We start from the raw sequence: 26,784 nt of genomic DNA, 5'->3' as shown, positions 1-26,784 counted from the left end.
TAGTATATATATATATTTTTTCCCCTTCCTGGTTTGAAGTAGTGAGGGCAGACTTTGGGAACTGCCTACCCCAAATGACTAATTCCAGATCCAAAAGCAGGCTGAGCAGTTCATAACAGGGTTTAGGAAACATGTTAGGGTTTCAAGGACTTGAAAATGAAGGGTTTGAATGGACAAGCAAGTACTCCTTTTACATGTGTCAGATTTGTGACTGTCTGCCTACTAATTTTCTCAATATAAGGGCTTGTCATCTTTGCCTTAAGGAAATAAAATTATTTTCTTTTTAAAATCTGTATAGTGCCATATATGTGAGCTGTACTGAGGAGAAAAACACAGCTAAGAGTGAAGTACTAAAATTTCAAGCTGTGATAAATCAAACTTGTTAAAATATTACTGTGAAGGTGCATGAGGGAGGCCTCAGTAATTTTACCTCTCATTAAATACAGAACAACTTCACTTCTGTGGGTTTACCTCAAGACATACACATTTGTGCTACTTACCGTGTGGAGGTGGGGGGAAGCCAGAAGGCTTTTTGTTTTTTAACTGGAGACAGTCTTGGATTTTGTTCTGGTCAGGCTGTGACTTGGGAGTAATAATTGCATCCTCTCTGAGCTGTGGTCACAAGCTCTGCAGGCAGCGGGCACAAAGCAGCTTCTGCTGCCTTTTCAGTAACACAGTCGTCAGTACAGGTTCTCTGCCAGTAGTGTTAAACTAAAGCCTTTCTTTTTGTCATTATAGGCCTCGTGTGAAAACTTTAGCAGTCTGTTTTGCAATAACTTGGTAGTAGGAATAAAGTCGAGTCTTCCTGTCTGTGGCTCCCTGACTCTACTAGTCAGGATTCCTTGCTACACAAGTTAGCACAGCACACACTGCAGCAAACCCAGTGCTGCTGGCCCTGCTGGGTACCAGGGGCAGGAAATTTCAGTCCCTGCAGAACTTGGCTTTTGTGTTTGATTCTCATTCAAGAGAGCATATATGCCTGGTTTAAAACCTTCTTTCTAAAAGAGTGCCTGTGCAAGCTTTTTGTCTGTGATTATCTAGCATGTCATGCACTGATTTTTTTTTTTTCCTTCTTTTTTTCTTTTTCTTTCTCTCCTTGGTGCTGTGTGGCTTGAGTTCACCTGCACTGGTGCAAAGGCATTTTGCATTACCTCAATTTTTAACAAAAATGCTGGCATCAGAACTTAAAACTCACACCCACCCTATTCCATTTACCCCAGACTGCGTTTTACCTGCAACATTGCAAGAGACAAATGCTTGAGGCAGCCATCCAGGTCATGTACATGATTTACTCCTATTTTGCTTACAATGGAATGAGAAAGGATTATGGAGAGTGTGGTTAGCAGTGGGTCGAACAATTCTTAGAGGCTTAAAACAAAGCTGCAATGTAGAACTGCTTTTTGTAATCACTCCAAGTGAAAATCTGTTAGATTAAAATAGTTGGTTTTCTTGACAAAATTTTCAGCTGTCCTTATAAATACCAAATGTGCAGGAATTATCCCTATAAACTTACAGGAGTAGTTTGCCAGAATAAGGTCGGCGAAGGAGTAACTTGCAAATTGGAGCTAGACATTTCCTGCACCCCACCTGTGCTTTCCTTGTTGTTCTCCAAAGCTGAACAGCAGCCTCCATAGCAACAGTCTGACCTGCCTGCCTGCAAAAGTCCATGTTAGTAAGACTTCCTTCACTAGCCAGAAAAAACCCAACCCAAAACCATAGCGGGGCTGTATTATATTTTTACATTCAGTGAATCCTGCTCATTTTGAACCTTCTTCCCCACCTTCACTCCATCCCATATGCATGGCTGGTAGCACCTGTGTGTGTTTGTCATGATTTTTTGAATGAGTTTCCCCTTCATTCTCAAAGTTGTTTTTCTGAGTGCGCTCTCATTAAGTCTCTTGCTGGCATTGCACCTTCACTCTAGTGCAAGGCGTTGCAATTAACCCTTTCTCAACCCCAGGAATGGATTTTCCCACACTTACTGCAGGACTTTGATTAGCACAAACTGCAAGTTTGTTCCAGCTTGCTGGGCAATGAGAGGTTTAATTGCTCTGACTTGCTTCTGGTCAACAGAGAGACGAGACCTAGCCAGACAACATGTTTCTCCTTGCTTGTTTTCTTGCTGTCCCCGCAGGTCTTCCGGCCCCGCACTCCCCCCGAAGCAATTGCGCTATGTAGCCGCCTGCTGGAGTACACCCCCACGGCCCGCCTGACTCCCCTGGAGGCCTGTGCGCACTCTTTCTTCGATGAACTACGGGACCCAAACGTCAAGTTACCAAATGGGCGAGATAAACCTGCACTCTTCAATTTCACCACTCAAGGTAGACTGAGAGCGTTGAAGGATCCCTTCTTTAGGAGGAAGCGGTGGGATAAATGTTGGCTGCAATGCAGATGTTACTCCCTTGGGAGTAAAAATCTCTGATGTTACTAAGTTTATTAAGTAATTGCATAACCAGGTGTCCTTTTCAAAAGGAGAGGAAGGGGACTTGAAGTTACAGGATTTTCAGAGTCTTGGTTCCTCCAATTCGGTTTTGCTGAGGTGCCGAGGGTGGTTGTTACTGGACTGCATCAGGAAGGATTACAATGCTTATAGCATGTGTCTGCAGAGTATGAATATGAATAGGTCAGAGTCTGCAACTGGGCTGATGGCTTTGTGTGAAATATCACAGTCAGTGGACCATGCAGGTTAGAATATTATTTAGAGATGGTCCTGCTTCTTCTTACCTGAGACACCATAGCCAAGTAGTAATGCATGTTAGGTTTGGCAGGGAGGTTTGTAGTGTTGCTGCCCATTTTGGTTCTGGATGCAAGATAAATACAGATGCTTTACTGTCCAGATTTTATATGCTGTACAGTTCATCTGGCATTACACTGACTCAGTCATTTAGAAACTGTAAAAATACATGTACAACTAACTTTCTTATTTAAAGCCAGGCTAGTATCAGATTTTAAAACCATTCATCTCTTTTTTTTCTACAGAAGTCAGAAATGCAAAACTGATACCCCTCCCCCCCAGAATAGTTTTGCCTGCCAAAACAGAACATGTGAGAAGTATGGCATACAAATATGCTTATAATTAATTTTGGAGCACTTTTTCTGTTGTTTTTCTTTAAGTGATTTGCTGCCAACTCTCACCCTTTGAGCAAGAATGTTCTGTATGCATTTTCTGTTGAAAGTCTTAAAAACACCTTTTGGCCCATTTAGCATCAATGTAATTTTTCAGACTCTTTAGTGCATGTCATGTCCTTCTTACAAAAGGTGAAACAGCTCTCTCCTTCCACTTGTAGAGCCTTTTTATTTAAAAAATAAAAGGCCATTTATGAAGCATAAACACATTAAAGTGGTCAAGTAAATAGCTTGTGCTTCCAGGTCACTGTCCTCTGTGCTGATTTCTATATCTGTTGTTAGAAATTTAGTAGTTATGTAACAAGTGCCTCCTTGTACTCCTGGATTGCCTTTTGTTTTGCCCCTCTAAGGCCGTCTTCGGTAGCTAAAATAGTTTTGATCCCAGTATCTTAATACAGCTTCACCCCTGTTCTTTTTGAAAGTATTGATTAATTGTTTCATGATGACATTAAGATTGAACTTACCTACTACACAAAAACAAGGTTTTTAAAAAGATTTGGAAGGCTTTATAGTGAGTCAATTCAAAATGTTTTTCTTAGGGGAAAAAACAGATACATGTATTGGGAGTGTGTCCCTGGTTCCCCTCAGATAGTGTAGAAGCTGCTGGCTAAGTTACCCTAATGCTGAAGCAAGTTTAAAGCACCTCTTTTGCCATCCTAAAGAGCTCATGTGCCTTCCCTCACAAAGCAGCTCCTGGGAATGGTAAGAGAAAACAGTTCCTGTGGAGCAATTTCCTTAAGATAAAAAAAAGGAAATTTCTGTCATCTACAGGTCCCAGTTTTACCATCTATAAGGGAAGATAGGACACAGGCTGATCATTAATGCATTTCCGAACATGCTTTGTTGCAGGTGACCAGTCAAACTCAAAATAAACCCCAAACCAGAGTTATTTTTAAATACCTCAATATGTTGCTTAGCACAGTGATTTGAAGAACTTTGTAGTTGATAAATGTACAGCAGTCCTGACTATGAACTCAAGATATACAAGAAGCTTTTGCTTCTTCTGTGACTACTGTTCAGTCCTTGTTCTTTGGTCTTTACTGTTCAAGGTTCCATCAAATTGGCTACTCCAGTGCAGAAATCCCAACTAGGAAACAGATCATTAGATGGATAATGAGTGATGTTGAGTCATCTGTGGTGATTTAAAAAGTAATGAAAGACAATTTTGTTTTAAATAGCATTTGTTTTCAACAGGCAATATTAAGTTCTAGAAGTGTTTGATTTGGCTGAAGTCAGTTGCCTGAAACCCATGAAGTAGGAGGTGACTGCAGAGGGCTTGAAGGCAAAACTGTTAGAAATGACAAGATAAATCTGACCATTAAGGCATTGGACTGATTTTCAAAAAGAAATTAAACAGCATATCAAATCTGATCTGGGTGCTGATGCTGCTCAGATAGAGTCTAGAAAAAGAGCAGTGAGGGTATATGGAAGATCAAGATCATGGTCTTTGGCAGCCAGCTGTAGTTGTGGGGCATGTAGTAGGTGGGTAGCCATGTAGTTGTGGGTGTTTATCTTAGAGATTAAATCTGTTGAAGAGACCATTGTCTGGTCATTTGTAATGTCTTGCCTGAAAGTTTTTCTTAATTTTTTAAAATTAGCATTATATGCTAATTGGGTTTTGAAAAAGTTATTTTGGCTAAGGAAGTATCTCTGCTAGCCACAGAGCTGCAATTCAGTTAGGCTTTTAGATCTGCAAGACAAAAACCAATTTTTCTCTTAGAAACCACATTTTCAAATAGTCTGTGAAATGACTGCCATTTCCTAAATCACTTATAACATGCCAGCAATTGTGCTGTGTCACAAAAGTTAATGTCACTCCATGTTGGCCACTGAAGACTGTAAAATTCTTTCATTGATTCAGCACTTAGGAATGGTTATCATGCTTCACAAAGATGAATTACTTTTTTATTGAAGGGGGAGTGCATTGGGATTTTTGCTTGTTTATATTTTAATGACCCTACCCTGTGACCCTTAATTCTTTTTTTATTTAGAGAGATATATATGTGTATGTTTATGTGTATATATAATGGAAAGTTTGTTATTGTGACCAAAAAAAAGCCCTGGTAGAAGAGCAATTTTTCCAGGTAATTCCTGGAGTGTTGATATATCAAGTATAATAATACTGAAAAAGAACACTGCACTGTTTCCCAATACCAGGCATTTTCTTGTGTTTGGAGAATGAAGGTGATCTGGTCTTCTAGTAAAACTGGACATTTTCATTCCTGCTCCTTTTTGGAGATCTTAAGTGGCTGCAAATGGTATGATTTGAAAGCCAAAGGTGTTCTCCCAGGTGATGTGGATGGGAGTTGGGTCTCATAAATTAATTGTGATAGCTGCTCTGTTCACATCATTATATTGAAAACTTTTGTCTGGATTGCCTTGACCACAATAGCTTCTTGCAGCTGTACTGGTTGTATTAACCCAGCCCTGAGCTGCACATTTGGTTTCCATAACCAGGCTACAGCTGAACACCCTGCCCAAATAAGGACAAAGATTCTCAGTATTTTGTAGACTGCAGATAATCACAGGTCAAACTTTCTCCTCAGTATTGCCATGTCTCATCCTTAGAGATGGGATAGGTGCAAAAATAAATTATAGCAAAAATTCAAACAAGTTCTCAAGCAAAGCTGTTATTAAACTTCAACCAAAAGAGTCCACTTTATTTTGTTTATATCTCTTCTGAATTGGCCTGCTCCTCTTAAGTTCAAGACATTCAGAGTATGCTGAATTTAAAAAACATCATATTGAGAAAGATAATGTGAGGGTTGAGAAGGGAACAAGAACAGTCTTCTAGTCCCTATGAAAGTTCCTTAAGATAGCTTCAGAGAAATGGTTGCACTTGCATTAAGCACAACAAAAAGCCATTATTATTGCTACAATACAAAAGGAGGTGTTCTGACAACATTAGATGAAGAAGGAATGAGGAGAGGGTCAAAGTGCCCTTGCAAGGGTGGTGTTCTGTCTGGTCAACTAGTTTTTGGGCTACAGCAACACTGACAGTCTGTAGCTACACCTCAAGGCACTGTGCAGCACCGGAAGGTAGCAAGTGTCATGGGATTTCCTTGTTTTAGTTCTGCTTTTGTTTGGATCACAGCTCCGTATTGTTTCAAGTGATGAGCAGAAAATAATGCAGGGGTGATAGAAACTTTCAAAAGAGCAATGTAAAGAGTAGGTTCCCAGTAATAACAGACTTGAGAAACAGATTTGGAAAAAAATACTAAGGGAGCAACATTTTCTAGCACAAAGCAGCTATAATACCCAAGATAGTATTGAAGTATAGGTTTATAACTGGTGTTCACTTTGACACGTAAGGATTCATGTTTCTTCAGTTTATTTTTCCATTTAAAATGGAGATCCATACATTCTGCATAACATTATGAATATATGAATTCTGAATTACTCCCACATGAATTGAGGATTTTGTATTTGTACAAGTGCTGTGAATACTGAGGCTTAAATAGTCTAAAAGGACTAGCTAGGTCTGCTTAGACCTGAATGGAGTATTACAAGATATATGGGTTGCAGGTAGTGTAGCAACCTGCTTGCATTCATAAGTGCCGTAACACCAACTTAAAATGTGTAGTAATAAGAGGCTTGTAATCAGGGGAGTCTTCTGCCTCTTGCCCTCCCAGCAGTAATGAAACTTAATGTAACAGCAGAGAAAAAAATATCAGCAAGTGGACTGCTGCTCCCTTTAGGCCCTGAGTTTAGAGCTAGCATTAAAAAATAGCAATAGCCTCTTAAAAATGAGCCCAAATAATTTGAGACTGTGTCCAAAAGCCCCTTACTGAACCTATGCCACAATTTGGCTGGGCTTCTGTACAGCCTGTGTTATCTGGAGGTCTCGCATAAAAGGCTGTCTATTCTCCTGTTCTCATTTCTCCTCCAGATGACCTCCTGGAGCTCCAAAAGTCATCAGTCTCCTTCTGTGAGGTGACTGTTCACATCCTTTTTACCGGATGTTGCTTTCTCAGGAGACAGCCAGTCGCTCCTGTTTCTGAAACAAACAGGACCTGTCTTGTCTCGGCTCAGTCCCACCTTCTGTGAGGCACTAGATTCTCTTGAAAGGGTGCCAGAAGATTGTCATTTGTTGGCAATGTGTTGCCCTTAATCCTCCCACAGTTGTGGCTGTAAGATGCCTATTTCTCATTCTGATACACACTGGAGCTATATTAGATTTGGAGCCTAAAAGACATTACTATTTTTTCCCTGGTTAATGTCTTCAGACAGAATGATTGCATCATTTTGTTGTCCATTTAAATTGCCCAGCTGACCAATTCCCTTTGCCTTTCCCTGTCCTTTCAAAGGATACGTTACCTCTTCTTGGCCTCGCTCAAGGAGACTGCTGTGAGAGATTGGTCTTGGGTTCCTGGGTCCTTGAGAAAAAAATGATGCTTGAGTGAGCCAAAGAACTAATCCCTGAAACTCTTGGAGCAACTGTTGCAGCTGCTTGTTTGCTGAACCAGTGCCCAAAGCACCACCACTGTTATCAGCCTTCTCCCTGGGACTGATTGCAGGTGGGCTTGTGAAGAAGGGGATCCTTCTCCAGTGCTCAGAAGGAAACAGCATTGTCAGGCCATTGACAAGGTACAGGCTTGGCTGGTTCTTTGCTCACTCCCAAGCCACTCTCTTTCTCTAGGAAGTTTCTCCTTTGCACCACTATCTGTAGTTTTGGCAGTCTTGCTCTGGGAGACTGCCTTGCTAAATATCGCTGTGGTTTCCTCTCACTGGTTGGCAAAGCAGAAAATGTAATGTGACCTTGGGCTGTAAGGGCATGTGTTTCACCTGAGGTGCCGTTACAGGGGAAACCCTGGGAGCTGATCCTGCATGTGGAGCACTTTGTGGATGATGAGCTAACTGTTTGTTCCACCTCCCCTCCAGAACTGTCAAGTAACCCATCTCTGGCTTCGATCCTCATCCCTGCTCATGCCCGGAACCAAGCAGCTGCTTCAACCCCTACAAATGCTACAGCAGCCTCAGGTGAGAACGTGCAACTGCCTGCCTCCTTCCCTCCCCACCCTCGCTCCTGCTGCCCAGGCACCTTCCCTCTGCTGAGGCCACAAGCCACCTCAGCCCACAAAGTGAATGGGGAGGAAGGGATTGTTTTAGTATCACCTGAACTTTGGTCTTGGTAGGTGGTCATTTGTGTGCTAGCTGTGGTCACCAGCCCAAATCTCAACCCAAGGCACTCAAACTTGCATTTGATTGCTTAATTTGTTGGTCCTTCTCACGGTTGGTTTGCACCTAATTTCTGTGCTCTCAGCCATCCTGAAATTAACACTAAGTTGGTGAATGAGTTGTGATGCCTAGAAAGAAAAGAAACAGCTAGCTCAGAGCATGTGGCCTCTGTGTAGTGTGGATGGAGAGAGAGGATTTTTCCCTAAGGGCATTGGCATCTAAAAGTCTAGTTAGGGAGTTCAGTCAGCGTGCTCACTGCCTCATCTTAGTAGTTGCAGTTGCTTACTACTGAGTTTTCTTGTGTCATCTTCAGGCACAAGGCAAATATTTTTGGGTTTTGGCCAGTTCTGAGTGAATTTTTTGTTTGGCTCCTGGTCTCTCAGGTTTCTGTCAGAAACCTTTGAAAAGCTCACTGTTGACCTTTAGCCACTCCGTATTCTGTTTCCAGTGAAAGTTTTAACGCCTGGTAATACTAGCTGGGAGACTCCCAAAGAAACTCCCAGGTGCTGCAGGATGTGGCAGAGGTGATTTAGTACATGGAATTCTTCCTCTGAGTCAGCCCTGATTCAGCATACCAGAGGCTTTCTCGGGGCTTGGGCAACCAAAGGCAGGCTGCAAAACAGGTGTGCTTCCACATGTCCTGCATGCACATCAGCCCCAGCCCACAAGGGCCGTCAGCCCTTTTGCAGTGCAGGACACTTCCTTAGTGTAGGATAGCTGAAGAGGAGAAGGCCTGACTCAAAAGCTGCTCTTGAAATATGCAGGAAGGCATTTGCTGGTTGATGTGCTGGACAGTTATTTGATGCACTTGCTCCAGCCAGTGATGAAGAGAGAATTTTCATACTCTGGGACAGATGCACCCAGGTTTGAAAGATGAGATTTCTCTCTGAAATTGTAGTAGCAGTAGATTAAAGACACAGCTTGTACCATTTATGTACTCTGAATTTAGGAGAAAGCAAAACTGCTATTTTCAAATTTACTATGTTTGTTTCATACACTTGGTGGTATTTTGCAAATAGTCATGTTCTCTGTTTGCCTCTTATGTTGTTGAGCATCTGTTGCTCAACAAGTGAGAAAACAGATAAAGTAGTAAAAGTGATTAAAAAGTACAAAATACAAACATGGAAAATTATTTTAAGCTTTTCCGGAAAATACTGTTTCACCTAATATCCCTTTCATGCCTTTTAAACAGTTCTCTCCACTAAGACACATGTCATGAGGAATTAATGGGGTTCAGAAATCTGTTTTCACTCAGCACTTTTCAAGGCCTTGTATAGGGAGAAAATGCAGTAGTTCAAGTTCTAAATGTGGAGTATTAAGAAAAACAAGCCAAAAAACACCAAAGCCAAAAAACCCCAACCCATCCCATATTATTGATGTCAACATTTTTAAAGCTTCTGTTTGCCAGCACTGCACTTAGTTGGGATATGTCCTCCTATTTGTGGTTCAAAACCAAAAATAATATCCTTGCTGATTGGAAAGAAATTGTGAAATTAAGTTTAGTATTGCACAGCTTCGGATTTCTGCCATTGGTCGTTTCTTACTGACGCGGGTTTCTCACAGCAGGTGGTGGGAATGTCATCAGAGTTATGATGTTTAGGATTACGTCCTGTTGAGGTTATTATAATCTATTTTGCTTTGCATGCTGTTGCTACATTTAGCAAGAGATTTTCATACAAGGAGTCCCTTCTTTCTCTATACCCCCTGCATCTCCCAAAGCATTAAATGTTAAGTTCCTCAGTAACTGCTAAAGCAGTGTGGGAACAAGTCTCCCACCTAACCCAGGGCATCCTGATAGGCAGGAGACTTCTCTGCAAAATGTTTGTGTGAGTAAGCAGTACAGGTTCAGAAACTGCTTTTTTGAGTGGCAGTGATGCAGCAAAATGTAGTTCTCACAGCAGTAAAGGGAAGAGCAAATATGTAATTGTAATTCACATTATTCATGTGTAACTTGTGCCTCTCTCTAGCAAGCAGTGTTAAAAAACCACATTTGTTGTCAATTTCCTCTTCTCTTGAGGCAAAGCTGTACTTGCTCTAGTAATGGAACCTGGCTTTGCAGTTGGGAGTATGTAGCCTTGCTGCTCTGACATTAGTAAATTCTCCTAAACATTTATGAGATTTATTGGCCCCTTCTTGAAATGATGTGCTAGCTTTCTGTGAATTATACTGCCATTGATGAAAAATGCCAGTGCAGTCATATTCCCGGGGATGGCTAGAGGAGGAAGAAGATGGTTTCATAATTGTGCAGCCACAGCATCTGAGAGGGAAGTGTGCAGACCAAGCTGAATGCAATGCATATCTGCTTGTGTGACTACATTTTTCTTCCTGGATCAGCCAGCAATAGTAGCTACCTCTCTGTTAGTCAGCATTAAGATTGGAAGAGCATAATTGCCATCTGCAGGGAAGTTGTGCCAGCAGGGATTCTGGGGTCATCGTCTTAGGCATCCTGCTGTGTTGATCCCATGTGATCCCAAATGCAATGGTGTGCCTGAACTTTCAGCAACAGAACAGATTAGAGCTGGTGTTGCCTGCCAGTGTGTCGTAGTTGAAAAACACCACAGTGCTCCATGAAATAAGATTTAGTGCATTTGTGGTATTCGCATTGGAGGAATTTTGAAAAACTTGAATTCCTTAACCAGGAGAAGATGGGCAAGCAATTCTCTCAGAGTTCTACAAGCTCAGAACAGGGATGAATCCACAACAAGAGAAGTAAAGCTTGCACATTTTGCCAGGTTTGCTCAGAGTCTGGATTTCTACATCCATAAGCAGGCACAATATGAAAATCAGGCTATCCTTCTCTTTCCACTTGGCTCCTCAGATGTCCTGTGAGGATTCCCAGGCTGGTGGTAGCTTTGTTTCTTTGCAGATGAGCAGCACAGCCTGTCAGCATCACAAATGCACCCAGCTAATGCTGTCAGCAGTGCTAATGGGCTTTCTCAGTCTGAGTTGGCACCTCTGTTGCTCTCTGAACTGTAGCCCTGTCTTCTCCTTTCAGGAGGTTTTAAGGAATGTCATGTACCCTCCAAGAAAGCTGAGGCACTCCTTAGAAGGAAAAGCTGAATTGGAAGAAGTTCTCTATAATGATGAGAGAAGCTTTTGCCCTCTGTTGTAAAGAACTTTTGGAAGCAGCTAGCACTTAAGCCCTCATGACGCTTCTTTGCCTGTACAGGCAGAGGTGTCAGGCAGTGGTTCAGGACAAAGAGGCTGCCCTGACCTTGAGCTGGGCACTCCTCTGTCCTGTGCCACAAAGCTGCATGCCAGCTCCTAGCTGTGCTCCCCAGCAGGGCTTTGCTGTCCTCTGTCAGCACTGCTGAGGGCCTAGATTTCCTTCTCTTAGGCCCAAATATAGATTTTTCATCGTGAGAAATGAATGCCCAGAGAACCTCATACTCCAGTTGTGCTCTTTTTCTGGTGCTTCAGCAAAGCGATGCTGGAATAAGCCCCTCTTTGTTCCTCAAACGTCCTGTTGAAGCAGAGTCAACAAATTGGCTGAATTGTTAAAATACTGCATTTTCTTGCAGGCTGGGAGTCAGGGCAGCCTTAAGCTTGCTCTGTACTCTGTCCTAGCCTGGGGAGACTTCTGTATTCTGTATGTATATATTGTTGTGAAAAGCCCCAAGAAAATGTTTTTGGCCTGCATCACCTGATGTATTTTAACACGTGGCATGTATATTTCTCAGGAACTCTCCTGTTACAGTGATGACAGAAAAGGAGCTTATGTTACTTGAAGTGGCTCTATCCCCTCCTCTTTTTTTTTCTTTATCTCTGTGTAGTAGCAATGTAATGATAACAATTTCAGCCTCTACTGTCTTCAGGAAATTGAGATCAAAAGCCATGTTTCATTTCAGCAAATGAAATACGAGCACTTTTTGTACACATACAGAGAAATCCTCTGCCAACAGTATAGAATCCAGCTGGACTGCTTGCATCAGGCACTGCCAGCAGATGTTGCATTAACTGCAGTTTATCCATACTTGAAAATTAATCTAGAACAGGCACAGTGAGAGTTTAAAATGTAGAAACTATTATCTGGCCTGCTGGGTCACTTCTGATTTCTGTGGTCATTTTTGGTCTGCATGCATGTGAGATTTGGGAATTGCTCCTTCAGGGAAATTCTCTATGTAGGAGGGCATCTCTCTCCTGCAAGGCCAGCTTCCCACATAACAGTGGTACTGTTGTCATGCTGCCTTCGTGCTTTAATTGCATGAGCTTTTTTTTTTGTCATGATGGTCATTCCTTTTTAAAGGAGGTGATGCAATTAATTTGGGGTGAGATGAAAGGGAATCAGAAACTCCCAGGGCAGTCATCTTGCATGCTCTGCCCACAGGACGATTTGTCTTTCTTCCCACACATTCCTTGCAGCATTTCCTTTTCAAATAGGCATCACCCTCTCTTCCCACTTATCAGTTGTGTTTCTGGATGCTGCCGATTGTTTGATTTCCTATTTTTGTCGCTGTTGTCAATATTACTTAATTTGTGACTCAGCAAGTGCTGCCCATTTCTAGCTGGCAAGATGGCAGACTGGAGGGAAGAGATGCCATCCAGAGGGACCTTGGAAGGCTTGAGGGGGGCCTGTGCAAAGCTCACTGAGTTCAATGGGACCAAGAGCAGAGTCCTGCCTCTGGGTCAGGGCACCCCAGGCACAAATACAGGCCGGGCAGAGAATGGATTGACAGCAGCCCTGAGGAGGAGGATTTGGGGGTGTTGGTTGATGAGAGGTTGGACATCAGTTTACAACATGCACTTGTAGCCCAGAAAGCCAAATGTATCCTGGGCTGCATCAAAAGCAGTTGGGCATCAGGTCGGGAGAGGTGATTCTGCCCCTTGACTCTGGCCTGTGATGGGTTGTGCCCAGCTCTGTGGCCACCAGCATAAGGATGTGAACCTGTGGCCACCAGCATAAGGATGCATAAACAAGTCCAGAGGAAGGTGATTAAGATTATCAGGGCCTGGAGCACCTCTCCCTTGAGAGAGCTGTGACTGTTCAGCCCAGAGAAGAGAAGGCTCTGGGAAAACCATATAGCAAACTTCCAGGACCTAACGGGGGCCTACAAGAGAGCCAGAAAGGGGCTTTTTTATGAGGGCATGAAGTGTTATGACAAGGGGAAATGAGTTCACACTGAAACAGGATAGGTTTAGATTAGGAAGAAATTCTTTACTGTGAGTCTGGTGAGGCTCTGGCACAGGCTGCCCAGAAAAGCTGTGACCCCCCTGGAACTGTTCAAGGCCAGGATGGATGGGGCTTTGGGAAACCTGCTCTACTGGGAGGTGTCCCTGGCCTTGGCAGGGAAGTTGGAACTGGACATTCTTTAAGGTCCCTTCCAACCCAAAGCGGTCCATGATTCAGTTCATTGCCCTTGTTAGTGGCTGTGGTCAGGTCAGTGTGGCTGAAGAGGAGGGGGTTTTGCTAACAGGTGACTGCAGAGCCTTGCCCAGCTCCTCTTTGATGGAGAATCCAGTGCCCACCGGTGTGTTTTGTCATGCCTAGTATTCCTCCTGCTAGTCACAAAGCCCTTCAGGCTGAGGTCACCAAAGCTGTTCTTTCTTTTTATAAACCCTTTCCATGTGTCTTTTCAAATACACAGTTTGCCCAGTCTGCCCTCTTCTGTACCAAGATAATAAGTCTTTATGATGTTTTTTCCTGTTGCAGTATCAATAGCTTTGCAGTTAATCTTATGTAAATTAAGTGGTGGGTGAAATGCATGACAGTCTCTTGGAGAAAACCTCATTTAATACCTCTTTCCCATCCTGTATTTTACGCATTTAGGTGCTCACCCACTTATCTATAAGTATCTTACAGTCTTTCTGACTTGGCTAATTAGATACTATATAGAATGGTTCCAGGTGAAATTGGTGCATATTTTTCCCCTACCTACTCTTCTAATACTAAGAATATTTTTTAGAGGAAATACCAGATGCATGCAGCCTATGAAAACACAGTTACAGTTAATTTCCTTTTGTTATTTCTTTGCAAACCCTCTGTTTTCTTGAAATGCACTTTGACACATGTCCTTGATCCTGTGACTTGTCTCTTTGTGAAGCACTGTCCCTCCCTGAGAAGGTGTTGGAGGCATTTACTGCAGAGATCCAATCCTCGAACATATCATGTGCTTGCATAAACCTCATTACTGGCTTCAGGCCTTGATGTTAATCTGCTTCAGCAGTTCAGAGGGTGGCAGATCCAACTTGGGTTGAGCAACCAGCAGCAAACTTGAAAGACTTTCTCAGGCAACAAGTGTATGAATTGCACAGTAGCACACCAGCTGTTTCTGCCAGGGGAGCAGGCTTGTCACATTCCTTGTCTGCGTTCATTCACACAGCTAACATGCAGACTTAGTACAAGAAGGACTAACTAACAACGTGAAGCTTTCACATTCACCAATGTGAAACCTCATAGTGACCACAGACACTGGTGTTGGCTTTGGCAATGCTAGTGTACCTTGTCCTGCAGTTATGGGATGTAACACAGATGACTTGGCACTGAGCAGCCAGTGTTACAAACTGCAGAACTGGCTGGAGCCCAGCCCACAGCCCTCAGCACTCCTGGTTGCTTTTGCCCTGCTTAAAGACTATCTTCCATCTTTCCCCAGATTGGATTGTTCTATCTGCATCTCCTGAAATCAGGGCAGTCATCCTAACCAAACACCTTCTTGGTGGGAGTTATGGGTTTCCCCTTGTGGAGAATGTCATAGCTGTTGTTTCCAATGTGTCTCTGTTTTGGAGGTAATGCTGGGTTTTTTTTCTCTCTCCCCTTCTTGTCTATTGTTTGCAGATGTTAACGCAGGAGAACGAGTTCAGACCAATAGTGTAGCTACAGCATCAGCCTCCAACTCCACCTGAACCAGTACCAAGCAGCCAGCTGCACAGGAAAAATCACCAGTAATTTGAGTCTTGCTCAGCAACACTGGTCACATTTGGAAAGAAAATTAGAAAGAGGAAAAAAAAATCCAACAAAACAACAAACCAACCAACCTGTTCATTTTAGTGTTCAATTTTTTATTATTATTATTGTTGTTCTTATTTAACCTTGTAAAATATCTATAAATACAAACCAGTTTCATTGTATTCTCACTCTGCAGGGTGTCCGGGGCAGGGGACTAGGTGGGGGGAGGAGGGAAAGTGGAGCAATACAACACACCAATGTCTCCCCTCGACAATCTCTTAATGTTGGAAGTTTGCTGTTGTGTACTTCAGAACCAGGACTCTTGCCTCATACCCCCTCCCACAACAGAAAGAAGGAAAAAAACGAAACAAACAAATCCCAAACCTCATTCTCTGCTGAAGTTCCTTTTTTTTTTTTTTTTACCCTCTTTTTTTATTTTATTTTTAAGTGAAGTTTTGGACTTTGATGTAGTGCACAGCTTGAATTTGGTCGGGAGCTTAGCAGGGGTCATTCAACAGAGCTCAGCGTTTCTTGTCAGCAAATGCATATCCCAGGTTATCTGAAGAACTGGCGTGGCTCGTCACGGGGAGCGGGCGACGTGGTAGGAAAATAGGTTGCCATGGGGGGTGGGGGAGGGTTTGCCATGTGTCTAGGGCTTGAACCACTAGCGGAAGCCTTGCATTTTAAAAATCAGTGCTAGTGATGAGAAATCTGCAGCTTCATGTGGGAAAAATCTTGCCCGAGTGGGTGATATATAATATAATACACACACATGCACCAACAGCAGCAGTCGGCTCTGCCGAGGCATCCCCTTAGCCCAGCTGGAGCTCCTGCTTTCTGTGTCTCGGGCCGGCTCCCAGCTTCAGCAGAGAAGAGCGGACGAACAAAATCCTTGGCAGGGGCAGGGGCCCAGCTGGTGGATGGATGTTAAGGGACTTTTTGGGAAGTGGCCACTGTGAAAGTGTGGGTTTTTTCTCTCCCCACCCCTCCTTGGCTCTTGATTTGAACAGGCTTCCCTTTCCTAAGGTGCATACAGGAAAAGGACACCAGGGTTTATAATGTGAACTGTAACAGGCTACTGGTTTATTTTGTAATACTTTTTTTTTTAACTGCAGTTTTAACTTGCAGGATGCCACATTCTCCGATAGTTCTGATTTTAAATCCACAGGTAGAATCTGTATTTAATTTTCATCCTTTTTAACCTCTTGCTTTTTCTTTTTTTTTTTTTTTTTTTAATCTCTATTTATTGATGCGTGTTGCCACGTCGCCATTATGTTTTTACATTGGTAGAATATTAAAATACACATCCAAATGCTCTTGATGGTAATTTGTACCTGCTGACTTGTAGGAAAGCTGGCTCTATATGAGTGTGTGTGTATATATATTATATAAATATATACATGTATACATAGATACAATACTGCTTTTTTTATTTTGTCGACGATCTTGAAGCAGTCTGACTGAAGCGTGAGGTGAATGCTTGTTCTAGTCCATCAGTTCAGGGTCCAGGTTTCCTCCCTGCGACGGCGTGTGGTGCGAGCATCCACGTCTCTCTTCCTGAAGTCAAAGCAATATTCCTTGCAAAAGGGGCAGGTGAGCGTCCGGATGCAGCCCCGGCGCGGAATCGAGACTTTTGGAGACCTGATCTTGTGGTAGGCTTGCGGTTGGTGTCCACTCCAGCCTTATCCTTCTTCAGAGAAACTGTAGTCGCCTTTGGTGCTTACCGAGCTGTTCCTTGACCTGCGGATCTCTAAGGCAAGCAGTTGCTTTTCGGGAACACGCAGAACTTCGCGTGGCCCGGGGGGAACCGGCAGTAGCGGCTTTGGAAGCTTGGCCGCTGCAGGGGCGGCAGGGGCTTGGTCACGAGCTCGGTGTGTTTCTTCTTGTACCTTTTATGCTGTTGACGTGGGATTTTTTGGAAACTGTCTCTTAGCAGCCCTGGAAGTGATAAAAGCTCTGCCCTCTCCCTCCTGCCTGGCACATGGTGGGTTTGGGGACGCAGGAGCTGATTGAAGAGGTGAGTGACCACCTACCATGAAACCGATAAACCCTCAAGTTACACCCCTCGGCGATTTGCTGTTGGGCACACACACAAAAAAAAAGGTTTTAAAGCTTTTTTGCATTCTGGCTGGCTGCAAACGAAAGCACACCCACGTTGAGAAACAAGGCTTTCCAAATCCTTACCTGCAACTTACTAGAAAGGGCTGAAGAGCGTCTTGACGCGTGCGCTTAGCTAGTCAGTGACCTGAAAGGTAAGTGAAGGGGCTTGGTTGACCCAGTGATCCAAATTCATGCAGGAGACTCAAAAAGTAGGACAGTGGCAGGGTATGGATCTGCTGTATAGACAAGACTGCTGAAGCATTGGCCACAGGCGCTGTTATTTGGAGGCAGTAAATTACAGAGTCTTTAAAAAAAAAAAAAAGTAATAAAAATACATCGGAAGAAAAATTGCTGCTTGTGCCAGGACATGTGGCTTTTCTTTTTCATTTTTTTGTTAAAGACTGGCGGAGGGGAGTCAGAGCGTTTCTCTCTGGTTTTGTGGCTGTGCCGGCGTCTGTGTGTGTCTCGTGTGTGTGTTAGGCTGGGGGGAGGGTCAGGGGTGCCCCTCTGGTTTTATTTCTGTTTTCAAGGATCATAGCAGGATCACACACTCTTTTATACAAGTTAGATCCAGGTCTTTGAACAACCTTTTTTTGTAAATAAGAAAAAAAAAAAAAAAAGAAAAAAAAACCACAAAAATAACAACAAAAAACAAAGCTCCTCACCAAATTCAAGCTTGTACATTATTATTTTTGGTTGTTTTTGAATTTTGAGTTTTATTGTTTTGTATGTAAATATGTGGACCCAGGAACTGTTATTAATGAGCAAAAAGTTACCGTTCAGGGCAGTGATTCTGTTTAATAATCAGACAAAATGTAGACGAGCTTTTTAAAGCCATATAGTTTTAACTCTGTACAGTAGGTACCGGCCTGTATTATTGTAACAATAACTCTAGCGATGTATAGTGTATCTATATAGTTTGGAGTGCCTTCGCTTCCATGATTTTTGAATTTTATTTCCCTTTTATTTTTTTCTCCTCCTTCTTTATTAACAATGTCTCCCACCCCAAACCTGCATCTTTGCTTCCCCCTCCCCACCCCGCTTTCTAACTCTTTGAGTGCTGTAAGGTTTCGGTGATACCCTGATCAGTAGCGGAACGAAAAGAAACCATCTCCACTGTCATTCACTTCATTGGAGCCGTGGCTTTGTTCTGGGAGTCTCCAAGGTGCCCACCCTGCCCTCCTCCTCCTGCTAGCAGCAGCTGGTTTCATTCGGACCCTTGCCCTAGCAGCCCATTTAGATTTTGCTTGTCTCTCCCCTCAACCCTGTCTCTCCCCTCAACCCTGCACCCAGGAGCATCTGGGCAGCAGCAGCTTCCAGGAGGCTCGGCCTTCCCACCCTCCCTGCGGCTGTGCCAGGGGCAGTGGCGAGCAGAAAGGGCCCCCAGGGAGGGAAATGCCCACATCCCCCAGGGTTGGTGCAGCTCAGAGCCATTTGGCTGCAGTTGGAGCAGGGCCATCGCTGTAGGAGACTGCGGTGGTTTTTTCTGCCGGGAGGACTTTCTGTTCCCTTTCTTCTCCCTGTTTTTCCCCCACATCCTTCCCTGAAGTCACTTTTGTTTTCTTGAGATAAGTTTAACATGACTCTTGATTTCTTGTGCCCAGCACGAAGGCCTTGTTTCTAAAACTAGTTTGCTTGTGTTTTACTACCTTGTTAGTATTCCACATAAGATTGTCTTGAATGGGAAAACACGTAACTCTTTACCAAACCAAAGGTTGCTGTTTTATTTCGAAGCATCTCGTGTTCATTCCAGTGAAGCAGAGGCTGCACTTTCTTTCTGGTGACACGAAGGTCAGTGATGCCAAGCTGTTGGCGACAGTCTGCTCAGAGCTGTCCCTCTCTTTTACACTCTTTTGGGCTTCTTTTTTAACCCAGTGTGGTCTTGATATGTCCTTTACGTCAGCCCTGCCGTAGTGGGTCCCTGAGCCAGGCTGGATCACAGTCTGTCTCCCCCGATGGACACTCAATCAAGACACTGGTGTTCTTTACTATTAAACTTATCTACCTTGCTAGGGAAAAAGAAAAAAATTACCTGCAAAAGAAAATTGACTGGTAGAAGATCCCTGAACACTCTGTCCCCTTATTTCAAAGCCAAGCTTTACATAAAATAATGGCAGGTGCCTGCGACTTGCAACCTAAAATTCCCCCCCAGTTTTCAGTACTTGGAAAAGCAGAAGTCAAGCAGCCTGTCAGACTCGTACTCCTGTACTAGGAACCTCAGCCACCGCGGAGAAAAAGGAAAAGCTGATGAGGAAAAGCACAGTAGGGTATTCGATCCGGGCTCTGCCTTCCGGAGACTGCCAGCGGGTACCCCTGGGGTGGCAGCTGATTTCCACGGAGCTCTCGGCCGGTTCTGGTCGTAGTTGGCTTTGTTTTGCAACACTGCAATAATGGCAAAACGACAGGAAAGGAAAACAGTACCTAAGGGGTTAGCTCGAGAAAAGTAGCTTCCTTGTGTTGGTCTTTCTCAATTTATTTTTAATATATATATATAAAATATATTTATATATATATAATTTGCTTGCCTGTAAAATTTGCGTTCATTAATGTGTTGCTGATGGATCACTTGGGCCTGTACACACCAATTAGCGTGACCACTTCCATCTTAAAAACAGAAATCTAAATATATATATATTAAGGACTGTGGGTTGTATACAAACTATTGCATACACTTGTGCAAATCTGTCTTGATTTAAAGGAAAAGCAAAACCTGTATAACATTATTACTACTTGAATGCCTCTGTGACTGATTTTTTTTTTTCATTTTAAATATAAACTTTTTTTGTGGAAAGTATGCTTAATGTTTTATTATTTCCCCCGCCCCATTCCCCTTGTAAATACGTTTTGTTCTGTGTGACTCGGTTCGGAAATAGTTAACTGGTACTGTAATTTGCATTAAATAAAAAGTAGGTTAGCCTGGAAATGAAATTTAAAAAATACCAAGTGTGTGGTCTTTATTTCAAAAAATTGCCCTATTCTTCCCTCCTCCTCTCTCCCTTCTCTGACCCTTGTTCCTCACCCTTATGCCTCTTTCCACTCTGCGAGAATAGGTGGACGTGAATCTTTGTAATAATAAAGAAAAACCTCAAGAAATGAGCATGTTTTCTTAAATGAGCTGTGTTATTCCATGCTATTTTTAAAGAGATGCCAGCTTGTCTATGACACCGTTTGATTTGATGGAGAGAGGAACCCTGGGACATAAATATTTCAAATTGAAACCAACCAATCTTCCTTTACCGTCCACCTATAGATACAAACTTAAGAACCTGTGTAAACTGCTGGCTTTGAATCCTGCACTCATGGTTGTTTGGGTTGTTTTTTTATAAATCATTGGATCCCATTAGTAATGTTATTTGGTGGTGATCTGTAAAGTTTGTCGAGACCACGTCCAGTGGACCGTTCCTCCAGCAAATCAGCACATAGCTATCTCTGAGTTGGGTTTCCGGTACTGGATAATGTATGTATTAAACATGACATGTCTATTAGCGCAAAAAGAAAAAAGAAAAAAAAATAAAAATCCTTTTTTGGGCTGGCTGACCTGGCCGAATCCATTCTGTCGCTATCCTAAAGGCTAGATGCGAGGTCATGTGACTGCTGCTTCAATAAAAACAAATTTATATTGCAAAGAGACTCCTCTTGCTTTGTTTGTGTGCCACGAGCCGCGGTTTTTCCCATGACACCTCTGCTGGGCTCCAGGCTGGAGCTTCTACTACAGAGGCCCTCCAGGACAAATGGGAGCAGGGTGGGAAGGGGCCCTTGCTGGGTCCACACCATGAGTGTTGAGTCAGGATCCCCTTGATCCTCTCCTGATTGCCGAATGTGTGTCTAGGAGCTGTTCTGGCCCCTCCTGGGTGCTGGAGCTGTGCCTCTCAGAGCAGGTGCTGGCACACCCCAGCTCCCTGAGTGGGCTCGGGGCTTGGGTTGTGCAGGCTCTGGGGCACCGGGGTGACGGCCAGGCGGCCACCCGAGCCTGGCTGCCCCAGAAGCAACACAGTGAGTAGACGCTGCTGTCCCTTCACTTACTCTGTCCCACAAGGTCACCAGGATTCTGGGTGCATCCAACTCATGCTGAGACTGGGACTGCTCTCCTCGTCAAGTCTGGCCCTGGCCGTTCAGGGTGGCCACTTACACCTGCAAACACGTTGCTGCCAAAAATTACAGCGCCTCTCTGGGTGAGTTTATCTACTTAAAGCTTGCCTCTAGTGGGAATTCATCACAATCGCTGGTGATTTGGGGTGGTGGTCAGTCATCCTTGGGCACGTCTCTGGATGGACTTGCACTGGGATCTCCTGCATCTGCTGATGTTCCCTCACCTGGAATGCAAGTTGTGGGCTCTCTTTATGCGCTGTCTTTGCACGGGAACTCTCATCTGCAGTCTTAGGTCTCTTTTCTGAATGTCAGAGCCAAATGAACAGAACTCAAGCACCTCATAACTTTCTGCTAAGCTGATTGGAAGGGGATCTTCAACTCCTTCGCATCTTTGTAACGTTTCCAATTTTATCTCCAGTCATTTTGAACCCCTCCTTAAGCTGTAGTACCAAAAGAAGCCAGAGGTTCCCTACAGTGCTCTCCCCAGTGTCAGTGAAGGCACTGGAGAGCATCTGGTAGCTGCTGCCTGTCTCCTTACCTGAGGATTGCATTCACCCTTCTGCGCAGAGGCTGCAGCTGTCCAGTTTATCCAGCATGCCCTCTCATTGTAACTCCTGCAAGCATTGCCAGTGGGACTGTTGCAGTTTCATATCGTGTTTATATTCCAACCACCCTTCTAAAAGATGTAATGAAACACCTTAGCATCGAGAGCCAGTCCTTGCACAACCTTCCAGGGAACATCATTCTGTCATTCTGTGGGAAAATACTTTTTGAGACCCATCTGCAAACCAGGGTCAAATCCACTTAGCTGTTGGTCAGCAGTGCTTTGGGATGATTTAAAATGCTAATCCGGGAGTAAAGCAGCACCGAGCTGAATGCAGTACAAGAGTCTGCTCCACTGATGTGCTTTGTCTTTATCGAGCGAGCTGCCAGCCATCTGCGTTGGAATTAAAAGTCAGTGTCAAGGCTACTGGCACCATTTGTTATCTGGAAGGGGGCAGCTAGTGGGAAGGTCCAAGTGCAAGAAGAAGAAGAGCCACAAAGGAGGAGGAGGAGGGAAGCGAGCCGCAAACTGCAGAGGGGAGAGAAGAGCACTGCAATTTATCTGAGGCTCCACGTCCAGTTGCTTGGAGACAGCGTGCCCAGCAGATGGTACACAACCTCATCAGCCAGCCTGGAACCTCACTTCCCTCCCTGGGCTCTGGGAAGGGTTTGGCTGGGCCCTTGTCCTGTCATCCCTTGATAGTCTTGAAGAGTGGTGTTCCTGGCTTTGCTAAATCAGCTGTGCACAAAGGCTGCAAGACCCGACGGCTGCCAAATCCAAGCTCCGGTAGGAAAGGAGGGTGTGTAGGTGTCAATGCCCCACGGGGCACAGCAGGAAAGCCAGGCTCTGTCTGGGTCTGTGTTGTACAATGTGAGTCTTTGGAGCAGAGACCAGACCCCCAAAAGAAACTGCTGCTGGAGCTCATCTCAGGTGAGAGTACAGGTGAGTGCTCAGGGCTGTAAGGGGGAACTGGACTTCACAGCAAACACCTGCCTTTGGCCAGTGCAGGAATGCAGCCCTGGATCTTGCTCCACACCCAGCTAATTCCTGATGCCCTGGCACAGATACTACTTGGTGTATCCTATTGCTCCCTGAGCCTGCATGCAGTTGGGTAGGTGTCCCATGCAGTCAGTGGAGTTAAGCCTTCTCTTCCAGGAATTCCAGGCTCTCTGCATCACGCCTCTCTGCTCACATACTCCAGAGGTAAGGCTGGATCCTCCAGGACAAGTGGGGAATGAACAGCCTCTTCCCTTGTGGAAGCTTGCGATTGGCTGCAGCAGGGTGTTTCTGACCGGGGTGCTCTGCCCCGAGAGCTGCAGTGGAGCAGTGTGCCCAGGCCCAGGGCCCAGGGCCATCTGCAGAGCCCCCTCGCTTGCTGCAGAGTGAGAAAATGTGGCTGTGGGCAAACAAACCCTGGTCCCCAGGCAAAGCTCCCTGGCAGAGCACAAACACCTGTCCCAGCAGAGGAGCTGCAGGCCCTGTGCATGGTGGCAGGCCCAGGGAACTGAGAATGAAATGGATTGCTAAGCAGAGAGATTGAAGGGTTTGGGCTTTTTGGTTGGTTTTTTTTTTTTTTTTCTAAGCAAATTTTCTAAAAACTGGTGCAGGGCAGGAGTTGGAGCAGGACTGTTCATTGTCACTGGCTGCTTGACCTTCCTGTGCTTTACCTCACCTCCAAGTGCTGAGCTGGGTCACAGGGTCCAGACACCTGCTGTGACAGAGGGACATGTAGCAGGTCCTGTCAGAGGGACACGGGGGCTGCAGGGAGCAGGGCAGGGTCAGGTGTGTGGTGGGAGCTTGAGAGGAAGCAAAGGGCATTCCCACCCCCCTCACCAGATCCCCGTTATCACCTTCCACAACTCCTCAAGGGCAGGCTGCGGCCAGGTGGGGGTCAGTCTCTACTCCCAGGTAACAGGTGAGAGGACAAGAGGAAATGGCCTCAAGTTGCACCAGGAAAGGTTTACATTAGATATTAGGGGTAAAATTCTTCATGGAAAGGGTTGTCAAGCCCTGGAACAGGCTGCCCAGAGAAGTGGTGGAGTGATCCACTGTCCCTGGAGATACTTAAAAGAGGTGGCACTTGGGGACATGGTTTAGTGGTGGACTGGCAGTACTGGGTTAATGGTTGGACTTGGTGACTTTAGAGGTTCTCTACATCCTAAACAATTCTATGATTATCTCCTCTGGCATGACAGCAGCCATGCCCTCTACCTCCCTTCTGCAGCTTATTCCTGTAACCAAATCCTTTGCCAAGCCAGAGTGTTCAGGAGGAAGATGGTGCTTACTGGAATAACCCAGGTGGTTTCAGAGTGTTTTTACTCAAGGAGATCATTGATGTTGTTTGGAATGCTGCCATAAGTTAACAGCCTTGGGAAAAGGACTGCCCAGCTGGGGACTCTTTGGACCATCTCAATTACACCTATTTTAAGATTTTTGTTTCACAGCACCGGGCCTAGGAAGAGGTTGGTCAATGGAAGCTGTTTCTGCTGGAGACAACAGATTTGGGGCCCACACAGCAATGAAAAAATGGTTTGCATTTGGCTGGGGGCAGAAAAATTATGTTGGCAGGCAGAGAGAGGCTCCAATTCAACAAGTAAGGAACCAACAGGGTGTTTGCAAGAGGCTGTTACTGACTCAGTAACAGACAAAAGGGAGATTCTTAGGATCAATCCTGCAGCAACTCAGGGAGAGAGCAGCAAATGCAGCTTTCAAGTCTCTACCACCTTTATCTCACTGCAATCAGCACTGCAGGGGCACTGCACGCTCCCCCCAGGCACTCCCTGAGGACAAAGACCAACATCCCCAGCACTGACTGAGGAGCTCCAGGATGGGCCATGATTGCAGGCTGCCCTGCAAGCTCCCCACTGGAGGAACTGGGGGGGATAAATCTCCTCTGGCTGGGCCCTGCGGTCCAAGCTGCTGTAGAGCAGTGGGCAGCTGCAACAGTGGGTGCTTGCTGGCAGGAGCAGCCAAAGCTCTCAGGTCCATTGGGGATGGTGTGCTGAGCCAGGCAGCACATGTGGATACAGGTAAGCAGCCCTGCAGGAAGGAAAGGGGAATAGGACATCACTTCCAAGTGCTACTTGAAGGATTGGGATGTGACACATGGGAGGAAGCCAAGAGAAGTGGCCTTGACTCCAGCCAGAAGTGGAGGAAAAGGTGTGTGGGGTTGATGCAGCATGTGGGAGAAAAGGAGGAATGAGAGGAATGAATGATATGATCAGAGCAGAGAGCCGGAGCTGCCCTGCTCCATGGGTGTCAGCGTACACCCTTCCCCTTGGCCTACTGGCATTTTCTGTCTGGTGCAAACAGTGTCTGTTGAGATGCTTTCCTTGCCAGTTCTGCTCCAGGCAGTGGCTGGGAGGAGGGGTGGGAGCCTTGGTCCAGGGTGGTCCCGGGAAAATTGAATTTACTAATGCAGGTGTACACATTCTGTCTCGGGGAGTTGGCAGTTTTGGCAGGTGTTCAAACCAATTCCCACCTCCCAGGTGGGATGGAAGGCAGGCACAGGAAACAACAGCTCCCCATCCAAGCCCAGGCCTGATTGTGGAGGGCGCTGTGGTGAGGAGGCTGGATACCAGCACGATTCTGATTCACCAATCATTAAAACACAGGAAAAGTTGCATGAGCAGGACTTTGGTGAAAGCAGAGAAACAGGACTTGAAGGAGATAGCAATAATGCTTTGTTAAAAGCCTTGAGCATGTGAGGATCATACTTGTAGGGTTAATCCCACTCTCCTAAAAGAAATGGTGTGACGGCTGAATTGAGCCCAATGAAGTATCAGGCAAATCCTGCACACTTACAAGACCAGAAGCAGAAGGAACAGCTGTGCTCAGAAAGTGGCAGGAACTCTTTTAACAGCACCACGCCCAGGTCTATGGCTGCAGCTCTTGTGATGGTCATACTGCTTTTGAGTGAGGCAGGAGAGATGGGGGAGTGTGGGTTTGGTGTGGGTTTCTGTTGACAGAAATGCAGACACTGTACATTTCCAGTAAAGAAGGACCCCAAGTCCTTTCTGCTGAACTGTTCTTGGTGCCATAAGATTTTCTCCTCCCACACCACCAGAACCGTATTGGCAGGGAAGCCCTGGGACAATTTGCATTCATTCACTTACTGCAAAGACTAATTTTTCACCACTCTCAGGGCACAGTGACCCCAGAGCCCTGTTTGGCTCAGCCTTGTCTCCCCCACCTGCCAGGAGACAGGAGCCAGCAGAGCGGCACAGCCAGGCTCCCTCCCCGTGGGCAGCTGGTGAAAGAAAAGGGACAAGCTGAATTTTCCCCATGTTTGCACTGTATTGGAGCAGCCCTGGAGGCATCTGCTGTGTTTGTTTCGGGTACAGGCTCCTCCCCAGGGTTGTTCTGTCTCCTGCTAGAAGAGGGAATGGTGCATTCTTATGCTATTGATTTATGATCCCAACTCCCTCTCACTGTGCTCATTTTCTTTCTGAAAGTACATTCTGCAAAGCTTAAGAAAAAAACCCCACATGACAATTGAAAGCAGTTTCTACAGAAGAGTTTCCTGCAGGAATCCTGCTGTGGCCTTCAGTTTACATGGTAGGCAATGTCATGTGGAAAAGATGGCTTTATCCTGATGGTGTCTCTTAAATCATGATAGAAGGTGAGACATTTATAGCTCAGCCTGTGCACAGCATCTGGAGTCCTCTGAGTCCCCTGCCCCCTTGTTGTCATGCAGAGCTGTGTCCCTACAGAAGACCAAAGTGCTGCAACATCTGTCCATTCCCACATCTGTTGGAATACTTCTTTCTAAAACCACATCAAATTGTATAGTGAGCCACATGCAGAACGTTTATTTTGACAGACCATCTTCAGAAATACAGCAAATGCCTCAATGGATGGGTCT

General features: G+C 45.0%; 2 protein-coding genes across 4 annotated transcripts in view; one reads left to right on the top strand and one right to left on the bottom strand.

Moving 5' to 3' along the window:
* Positions 1-15,275, top strand: part of GSK3B (glycogen synthase kinase 3 beta) — a 141,510-nt gene extending 126,235 nt beyond the window's left edge. For both annotated transcript variants that reach the window (XM_053971132.1, XM_053971133.1), the window contains 3 exons: positions 2,135-2,321; positions 8,008-8,106; positions 15,077-15,275. In XM_053971132.1, the coding sequence (XP_053827107.1) occupies positions 2,135-2,321; positions 8,008-8,106; positions 15,077-15,144 (354 nt within the window). In that variant the 3' untranslated portion in view covers positions 15,145-15,275. The remainder of the gene's footprint in view (positions 1-2,134; positions 2,322-8,007; positions 8,107-15,076) is intronic.
* A 4,139-nt stretch (positions 15,276-19,414) lies between these two features.
* Positions 19,415-26,784, bottom strand: part of CFAP91 (cilia and flagella associated protein 91) — a 39,394-nt gene continuing 32,024 nt past the window's right edge. The window contains exon 17 of one of the 2 annotated variants that reach the window (XM_053971126.1): positions 19,415-19,669. In XM_053971126.1, coding sequence (XP_053827101.1) covers positions 19,443-19,669 — 227 coding nt within the window. In that variant the 3' untranslated portion in view covers positions 19,415-19,442. The remainder of the gene's footprint in view (positions 19,670-26,784) is intronic. The other variant, XM_053971124.1, reaches the window with a different exon arrangement.

Source organism: Vidua macroura, chromosome 2, assembly GCF_024509145.1.
Source record: "Vidua macroura isolate BioBank_ID:100142 chromosome 2, ASM2450914v1, whole genome shotgun sequence".
In the NCBI taxonomy this organism is placed as follows: domain Eukaryota; kingdom Metazoa; phylum Chordata; class Aves; order Passeriformes; family Viduidae; genus Vidua; species Vidua macroura.
Note: the sequence above shows the minus strand (reverse complement) of the source record. Positions and strands in the feature narration are given on the sequence as shown.